The following is a 9907-nucleotide window of genomic DNA, read 5'->3' on the forward strand; positions in this document are numbered from 1 at the left end:
CCCCGCCCCTTTCTGCCCATCTGCAACCAATCAGAAGTAGGGCCGCGCGGGCGTCCCGCCCTTGCACGCCGCCCTCGGCGCGGGGAACGGACGGATCTCTCTGCGCATGAGCCAGTCGCCGCTCTCTGCCGTCGCCTCAGCGCTTCTGCTGGTCTCGCTTCTGGGCGGAGCGCTGCTCACCGGGCCCTGAAGTGGCCTTCTTGGGCCTGTGCAGATTGAAAAACTGGACACAGCTCATTCCGGAATCCCAGCCTACTCCATTCCTCACCACCTATCAGTACTCCCACCTGAAACAGGGGGTCACATTGTGACCAGGAGTTAGGTTGTGATCAGGGTCACTGTCTTGTCAGGGTCAGGACTTGATCTGGTTACATAACAGGCCATGGTCAGTCTGTGACCAGGAGTCAGATTGAAGGGTATGGGATCAATTTTGCCTCCCTACTCAAACGTTCCCCCCCCCCATTTATATTTTAATGAAGATTTTTGGCTCTAATTTCAGAGAATATTCACAATTTTCAACACAGTTTAAGTTCAATAGCTTCCTTTTAACTTTATTTTGTTTCATTCTGTTTCCTTTTTGAGATATTTAAGCATAATATAGTCAATGGTATTTTCCCCTTATACTTTAGGATATTTTCTTTTTTTGCCCCAGCCTGTGGCTGGCAGGATCTTAGTTCCAATCTTGGTTACCCTACCAGAGATTGAACTGAGCCCTCAGCAGTAGAAACCCCAAGCCCTAGCCATTGGACCGCCAAGGAATTCCCTAGGATATATTTTATTTTACTTATTTTAAAATATTTTTATTTATTTATTTGGTGGCTTAGTTGTGGCACATGGGATCTTTAGTTGCAGCATGGGGTCTAGTTCCCTGACCAGGGATCAAATGTGGACCCCTGCATTGGGAGCACGGTCTTAGCTACTGGACCATGAGGGAAATCCTGACTGGGAGATATTTTAAATGTGGGCAACAGGGCTATTTAAAAGGTCTCTCTACTCCAGACTCATAAAGTGAATATAAATTCCCAATGAAATGTAGTTAATTGTACTGATTTAATGTGTGTGATTTTTATGTACCTGAAAAAATAATATGGATTGATCATTTGACTTAATTTTTTTTCTGGAGCTGTTAAATCATTAAATAACAAGATTTTGCAAATGAAATGTTAAAGACTTTTAATTTAGTTGCTTGTAACAACATATTTCCCCAAGAAATTAATTTCTAAAATGATTGTCAGTCAGTTCAGTTCAGTCACTCAGTTGTGTCCGACTCTTTGCGACCCCACGAATCACAGCACACCAGGCTTCCCTGTCCATCACCAACTCCCAGAGTTCACTCAAACTCACATCCATCGAGTCGGTGATGCCATCCAGCCATCTCATCCTCTGCCGTCTCCTTCTCCTCCTGCCCCCAATCCCTCCCAGCATCAGGATCTTTTCCAATGAGTCAACTCTTTGCATGAGGTGGCCAAAGTACTGGAGTTTCAGCTTTAGCATCAGTCCTTCCAAAGAACACCCAGGACTGATCTCCTTCAGAATGGACTGGTTGGATCTCCTTGCAGTCCAAGGGACTCTCAAGAGTCTTCTCCAACACCACAGTTCAAAATGATTATAGATACAAATAAAAGCAGTATTTTAAAAATGAAACAACAAAACAGGCATAGGGCCTTCTTGGGATTTTGTGAAAGTACCACCTCTGTCAGCTTCTAAAGCCTGTCCTGCTTTGTGGTTCACACCATGCAGTGGTACTTCCTGCCTTCAACTATCCTCTCTGTAGGGTCAAAGCCTGTGTTTTGTGTGCTGTTGAATCCCCAGTAGATTCCAACCTGTTTTTGAATGAATAAATGGTAGCACACTGTTGCATATATCCACCCTCTGTTAGGAAAGGGGAGTTAATGAGGCTGGAAATAATGATCAGAATAATATTATATTCATACTGGCTGTGCTGTGCTTAGTCATTCAGTCATGTCTGACTCTTTGCAACCCCGTGGACTGTAGCCCGCCAGTCTCCTCTGTCCATGTAATTCTTCAGGCAAGAATACTGGAGTGGGTTGCCATGCCCTCCTCCAGGGGATCATCCCAACCCAGGTCTCCCACATTGCAGGCAGATTCTTTACCATCTGAGCCACCAGGGAAGCCCATGAATACTGGAGTGGGTATCCTATCCCTTCTCCAGGGGATTTTCCTGACCCAGGAATCAAACTGGGGTCTCCTGTATTGCAAGCAGATTCTCTACCAGGGAAGCCCTATTTTGACACATTAAATCCTAATTCTGAAATTGAATAGTTCTTGCCAATTCTGCAGAAGAAAGGAGACTTGGAACCAGTTGGCCATGGCCCAGCAGCTTACCTAGAATGAGAGTCATGGAGTCCCCATGTTGAAGCAAAGATCATATGGTCAAATTCTTTCATCTTACAAATAGAGGAACCGAGACCCACAGAGAACAAAGTTACTTCTCACATGTATGTATACACACACACACACACACACACTCACACACACACACAGACACAAACACATACACCATTCCTCATAAAGCCTTGAAGCTTTGTGGTCTGATAACAGAAAAGGAGTCAAATAAAGTAGGAAAGTTCTCTGCTGTTTATTGGCCATAACCTTTGCCTACACCTTACCATATTGAGCAGTACAAACCTACCCTTGGAAGAGTTCCAGAGATAGGAAGGGAAGGTGAAATGAGGAAGCACACTGCCCAAGACTCAGTGGCTACAATCCTTACCAGACAGTTTAATAAGTCACACATGGATTCCATCTTCACCCCCAACCTGTTTGGTCCCTAACAAGAGGACAGATTAGTTGCCTTCCCCTGTATCTTCCTCCACCCTATGCTTGCCTCAGGCCACTAAACTAAAGGCTAAGGACTAGAGCTTCGGGGGAGTATCTGGATAGGATTTTATCCTAGCATCCAGCCTATCACCGCGAGAAGAAAGATGGCCATCCAGGATCCTGTAGGAAAGAAAGAAATGATTTTAAAGCAGAATTAGGTGGCTTTGTGAGCCTGGGAAACATTTTAGGCTTAAACACTCTACTTTGGAGATTATTTAGTAAGTCATTCATGCATTCTTTCAACAAAGCTTTCCTGGGGCTCACTGCGTGGCCCTGAGTACTCAGACAGTTGGATAGCATCACTGACTCAATGGACATGAGTGTGAGCAAACCCCAGGAAATAGGGAAAGACAGGAAAGCCTGGCATGCTGCCGTTCATGCGGTAACAAACAGTTGGACATGACTTAGTGACTGAACAACAACTGTGCGGCAGTTCCACTGCTGGTCTGGGGGTGAGGTGGATGGAGATACAAAGATGAACTCTCCATTCAATGTGGACTCCACTCAACCCCCTCACTTGTCATTTCCTTCCTGGCCTTGTATCTTGACATTTCCACCCCTACTCTAAATCATTTCTGGATAGCCTCAGGTTCTGATAAGGGATAAAACGTTATGATTACAAACAGTCCCCAAATGACAACTCTGCCATGTATAGCTGAGAAAGCTAAGACTTAGGGTAAATAACTTCTCCCAAGTCACATACTATTGAGCAGAGATAAGATCCACCCCAGACCCTGGTGCAGCCATCAGAACTTTGTCACAGCAATCCCTGGGTACCAACCTGCCAGACTCCTGGGGCTGGAGGCACTGGACTCTGAAACCGCAAACGAAGAAAGATTAAGCTTAAACTTTTTAGGCTTAAATACTTTACTCTGCGGATTATTTAGTGTCATTTATGCATTCTTTCGGAGAAGGCAATGGCACCCCACTCCAGTACTCTTGCCTGGAAAATCCCATGGACAGAGGAGCCTGGTAGGCTGCAGTCCATGAGGTCGCTGAGAGTCGGACACGACTGAGTGAATTCACTCGGACTTTTCACTTTCATGCATTGGAGAAGGAAATGGCAACCCACTCCAGTGTTTTTGCCTGGAGAATCCCAGGGACGGGGGAGCCTGGTGGGCTTCCATCTATGGGGTCGGACAGAGTCGGACACAACTGAAGCGACTTAGCAGCAGCATGCATGCATTATTTGATTAAGCAAAAGGACCATTTCTTGAAGCATGGGCTCAGAAGGTTGTGATGATGAACCTTCTGCCTCTAAAGAATAGACTTACTAAGAAGACTCTCACTTTCCTGTGAGGGTCAGAGCTTTGGAAGGTTGTCACCAAACAGAGAAAAGGGAGAGATGGTTTCAGACTAGCAGGAGGGTTTACAAAAGCAGACTGGCACAAGAGATAAACAGACTGGGAGAAAATGGGTCTGGGGTGGGCAGAAAAGAGAGAATGGGAGGAGAAAAGTTTAATGAGTGAGAAAGGGAACCAGGATGGGGTGAGAGAGGAGACCTCTCCAGAGCAAAGGGGTCAAGGAGGAGGACACAGACTGGAATTGAGGGAAGAGTATGGTAGGAAGAGGTGAAAGGGTTGGCATCTCAGAACAGGTCAGTGGGGAAATATGGAAGAGGAGCCAAGGAGGCCCCCAAATGATCCAGTTACCACTTAATCGAATGGGCCCGAACACCAGCCAGCCACTGCCACTCTCCCGGCCCTCCCGGGTTGAGATCTCCCAGGCTCGATTCCTCCCAGGTAGACTGTTCTTTCTACAGGTCTGTGGGGACAAAGCAGAAGGGTAGGGAAGTCTCTCTCCACCCTTCCGGGCCTTTGCCTGAGATGCCCTGGTTGCCCCATTGAATTCACCAAAATCCTGCCCTTTAGGATCAATCTACAGGCCCCCTGCCCTGGGCAGGCTAGGCCAGGCCAGGCCCCAGCACCACCGTCCTCCAGGCCCCGCCTTAGTCCCACCCTCGGGGTGAAGGAATTGCAGGGAGCCCAGCTCCCCAGCTAGCCGCCCACAGCTGTGGCCCGTGGAGCACCTACTGCTGCCCGCTCACCGGTAGACACGGGCGTCCTGCCTGCTTGTCACACAGGGTCACTCGGCTGTGCAGGTAGAGTGCATCGCTGGGCAAGAGGCGGAACGGGTTGAAGGCCAGTTTCACCTCCAGGGAGGCCCCGTTGGCCCGCGGGCCCTCCAGCAGCCGCTTGCTGACCGGGCAGCTGTCGGGAGAGGCAGCGTCCCCATGGTTAGGAGCCCAGGCAAACACTGATTCCCCCTTTCTGGCTTGTCTGGTGTGGGTGTACATGCTGGGTCTCATGATGAAAATTCATGTGCATTATTTCATTGTATTCTCACATCAGTCATAGGAGGACAATACTTTTGCCCCCCTCCTCTTTCTTTCTTTACTTCTTTCTCTCCCTCCTTTTCTTCCCTTCCCTCCTTGTCTCCCTCTCCTTCCCTTCATTTTTCTCTCCTTCCCTCTTTCCCTCCCTCTCTCCCCTTTTTCTTTCTTTCTCTTTCCCTCCTTCCTTTTTTTTAAAAAACGTCTTTTCTCTCCCTCTTGTCTTTTCCTTTTTCTCCTTCCTCTCTTACTTCTATTATTATTTTGATGATGTGGTGGTAGTAACTTAAGGCAAGATGACCTTTTATTTTTATGTGTGTTTTTCTAAGGCCCTCCCCTTTCAGTAAAGTGCGCTTCTTCGCTGGACGTAGTTTATCAGTGATCACTTATCAGCTGCTGCACATTAAAAAAAGGAAACCTCAGCTACTGGTGGCAAACTCTGATAGACACAAAAAATTATGAGCTCAGGGATTTGGAGGTAGTGGCCTGAACTGTTCATGGTGTTGTCATGGTGACTTTTTTGAGGTGACAGTAACCTAAATGTAACCCCTTCACTATAACTGATAACACTGGGATAGAGTCCGTGGGCAGACAGTCTTACTGTGCTTAGGTTCTGTTCCTGGTGCTTGGGAGAAAGTTCACTCAGGGAACTGAGTGAATGAAACAGACCAAACCTCCTATTCTCTTGTGGGTAAGAGGAGACACACAATAAATAGCTTAATAAAAAAAAAAAAGTAAATGAGCTCATGTAACATAGTATATAATAGGAGGTGATAAGTAGAAGAAAGAAATATGGATCTAGACTGGATGAGTGGACGATAGTTGCAATTTTAAATAGCAAGGATGGGGTAGGCTTCATTGAAATGGTGTCCTTTAAGTAAAGACTAAAGGGATGAGAATTTTCCATATAGGTATCAGGGCGTTGAGGATTCCAGGAAGAGAAAACAGCTAATGTAAAAGCCTAAGGGAGAGCAAATTATCTTCCCACTAAAGTACCTGTCCCCACAGATGCTACCTCCTTGGGCTTTAGGGAATCACCTCTATGACCTCTCTCCCGTGTACTTTCTGAAGCCCGTGTAATCTTTTTATACCCTGGGGTCTTTATTCCAGGACTCAAGCTTGCTTGCTTGCTCAGTTGCTTCAGTCATGTCTGACTCTTTGAGACTCTATGGACTGTAGCCCGCCAGGCTCCTCTGACCATGGAATTTCCTGGGCAAGAATACTGAAGTGAATTGCCATGCCCACCTCCAGGGGATCTTCCTGACCCAAGGGTCTAACCTGCGTCTCTTGTGTCTCCTTCATTGGCAGGCAGGTTCCTTACCACTAGTGCCACCTGTGAAGCCCAGTATTTTTCACCCTTGGGTCTTTATCCCTGGTGGCTCAGATGGTAAAGCATCTGCCTGCAATGTGAGAAACCCAGGTTCGATCCCTGGGTCGGGAAGATCCCCTGGAGAAGGAAATGGCAACCAACTCCAGTACTCTTGCCTGTAAACTTCCATACATGGAGGAGCCTGGGAGGCTACAGTCCATGGAGTCGCAAAGAGTCAGACATGAATAAGCTATTTCACTTTCACTCTCTTTATTCCAAAACTCAAGCTTACTATCAATAAAATCCATTCTAGTTTCCCCCCTTGACGGTCCTTTTCTTCTACTTCTTTTATCTTTGGCTGCATCATGTGGCTTGTGGGGATCTCAGTGGTTGGAATTGAACCTAGCTCCATGGCAATGAAAGCGCCAAGTCCTAACCACTGGACTGAGAATTCTGTCCTTTTTTTCTTTTAAAGATGAGGAAACTGAAGCTTAGAAAAGCTAAGTAGGTTGTCCAAGTTCCTTCAGGTAGCAACCTGGATGCAGTGCCACCCATACCCTTAATCACTAGGTTCTCTTTTCTCCAACAAAGGGGCTTCCCTGGTGGCTCAGATGGTAAAGAATCTGCCTGTAATGCAGGAGACCCGGGTTCCATCCCTGGCTGGGGAAGATCCCCTGGAGAAGGGCGTGGCAACCCACTCCAGTATTCTTGCCTGGAGAATTCCATGGACAGAGGAGTCTGGCGGACTACAGTTCATGGGGTCACAAAAAGTCAGACATGATTCACTTTCACTTTCTCTTTCCTCCTGACAAAGGAAGAATTGCATGGTAGAATGGATTTGGTGGTGTCTCAGAACCAGGACTCTGGAAGCATGAGTAGATCAGCATTATGGCCTTGGTCTAGTCATTAAATTCTGAATCCTCTAATCCTCTCATTTTTAAAGTGGAGGAAATAATACTTCACAGGGTTTTTTCAGAAACAAATGAGGCGATGAATGATTCACTGTGCTCTGTGAACCCTTGTTAATAATAATGAAATAAAACCAGGAGGCAGGAGACATGGCTCGTTCCCTTGACCATGAGCTGTTGAGGGTAAGGACTTGAACCACCACTTAGCAAGGTCTACCACTTACGAGTTGTGTGAACTGAGCCGAAGTTTCTCCATCTATAAAATGGGAATGAAAATATAACTATCTCATACAGTGTGTTGTGAGCCTTATGTGAATTAATATATGCGAAGTGATTTGAACAGTGTCTGTTCAAATGTCAAATATATTAGGTAGTGTATCGTACCCTGAAATGTTAGCTTTGTTTTCGTTTTTTACTTTTATGACTGTAAACCCTCAGTAATTGTTTGAGAAAAGAAGATAAGGAATGAGTGGCGTTAATTGGCTGTAATCTTGTATAGGACTTCATTTCCCATCACCTTAATTTACTCATCTGAAACATGGAAATGATAATAATCTTTGCATTTTCTTCAACAAACTTTCACCCAGCACTTACTTTCTCCTCCTGCTTACGTATTAGCAGTACAGAGAAGGGTGACAGGACCTGTGCTCGTGGGTATAAAACCACCCAGCCCAAGCTACAGTCCAAGAGCTAGAGTAGCAGCGAAAGGAGGTTACCAGGGCCCCATGGGTACTTACCTTTCCTTCACAAAGTAGTGGGTGGCCTTAACAGCACCACTCCTGGAGATGCTGGTGCTGGCGAAGACCTCATTGACCACCAGGGCAAATCTATTTGGGTCACTGCTTGTCGCTCTGAGGACTACGTAGAGAGGCTTGTGAAGGGGAGCTGGTCTGTTCTCAAGTGGAGACAAGCACTGGGGGTCTGTGTAGATGCCCAGGATGACGATGGTGTCCCCAGTGCCCAAAATATGGATGGTGATATATCTGGAGAGGGATGGCAATAAGACCGTCACTACAAAACCCCAGAGGCCGGGGGTATCACTCACCCTCTGCATTGTACCTTAGTTCAAAGAGCACTGGTAGCCACAGAGAACCAGGGGCAGGGAAGTGTTAGTCGCTCAATCATTCCAACTCTTTGTTGAGCCTGCCAGGCTCCTCTCTCCATGGAATTCTCCAGGCTAGAATACTGGTGTGGGTACTCATGCCCTTCTCCAGGGGATCTTCCCAATCCAGGATTCAAACCTGGGTCTCCTGCATTGCAGGCAGATTCTTTATTGTCTGAGCCATCAGGGAAGCCCATGGGAAGGGAGTGGAGGGGCAAGTTTGCTAACCTTCTTCCTGGACCTCCTAAAAAGTGAGGGGCCACATCATAGATCCTCAGACCCCAGGGCCATTGGAGATATCTGAGCCATCCTACCTCAGGTAATTTACATAAACAACCCATAATGTATTACTTCATAAAAGCATCTTTTTCTTTCACTAATACTTTGAATCTTAGTCCAAGAGGTACCTATGATTGCTGGGTGGGCATGGCGGGGGGAACCAACATCCGGAGGGTGTTGACTCCTTTTGCGTCGATTATAGGTAGCAGTGGGAACTCTGCAGGGCCCAGCCAGAGAGGCAGCTGATGAAAAGGAACTCACGTGAAAGAGACTACTGGGTTGGGGTGAGTGACATTCACCACCAGAGCGTACGTGCAGCTGAGGCTGAGCATCATGATGTCAGTTTTATTGGCAGCATCAGGGTGAGATTTCAGAAGCTGCACCTCCAGAGAATAAAGGGCATGGCTCTTGTTGATCTGGAAAAAACCGGGAGGCAGCCATTACCCTCAGATCTCCTGGGGAATCTCTGTCTTCCATCATCGTTTGTTACAAGTTGTTTATTTAAACAAGAGGAATGGCCAAAGCCTGGACCTCTCTGGCAGTCCAGTGGTTAAGATGCTGCACTTCCCCTGTAGGGGATGCAGATTTGATCCCTGGTGGAAAATCCCGCGGCCAAAATATAGGGGCCAAGAAAAGAGTAATGGCTAAAGTTTACTGAGCATGAGTTATATTCCAGGCACTATGGTCTGAATGCAACCCTGTGAGGAGGGGGTCCATTATTAGTCCCATTTTACAGAAGGGTAAACTGAGGCTTATTTCTTTGTCTGCACAGTGCGCCTGCAGGATCTTAGTTCCCCAACAGGGATTATACCCAGGCCCTCAGCAGTGAAAGCACAGAGCTCTAACCACTAGACTGCCAGGGAATTCCCAAAAGAGTAAACGGAGGGTTAGAAAGTTAAAAGATTTGCCCAAAGCAACTAACAATGCCAGAATTCAACATCTCACTGATCCCAGAGCCCATGTTCTTAACCTCTGTGTCAGTGGTTCTCAAATTTCAACATGCATTTTAGAATTTCCTGGAAAAAAATAAAAGAATCACTGTAGGACTTGTTAAAATTGCTGATGCCTGGTCCTTATCCCAAGATTCGGATATTTTTTTGATATTTCGTTGTTTTCCACAGGATTTCTTAAAAGCA

The 9907-nt window shown here is 46.6% G+C and overlaps 1 protein-coding gene across 1 annotated transcript; it reads right to left on the reverse strand.

Moving 5' to 3' along the window:
* Window positions 1–4848: 4848 nt before the first annotated feature.
* Window positions 4849–9181, reverse strand: LOC123328607 (pancreatic secretory granule membrane major glycoprotein GP2-like). Its single transcript, XM_044926219.2, has 3 exons — window positions 9033–9181; window positions 8128–8373; window positions 4849–5051 (listed from the first exon to the last, which is right to left on the reverse strand). Exons 1-3 carry the CDS (start codon window positions 9104–9106, stop codon window positions 4871–4873), a joined length of 501 nt encoding a protein of 166 aa, XP_044782154.1. The 5' UTR covers window positions 9107–9181; the 3' UTR covers window positions 4849–4870.
* Between the last annotated feature and the right edge of the window lie 726 nt (window positions 9182–9907).

Source organism: Bubalus bubalis, chromosome 2, assembly GCF_019923935.1.
Source record: "Bubalus bubalis isolate 160015118507 breed Murrah chromosome 2, NDDB_SH_1, whole genome shotgun sequence".
Taxonomy (NCBI): domain Eukaryota; kingdom Metazoa; phylum Chordata; class Mammalia; order Artiodactyla; family Bovidae; genus Bubalus; species Bubalus bubalis.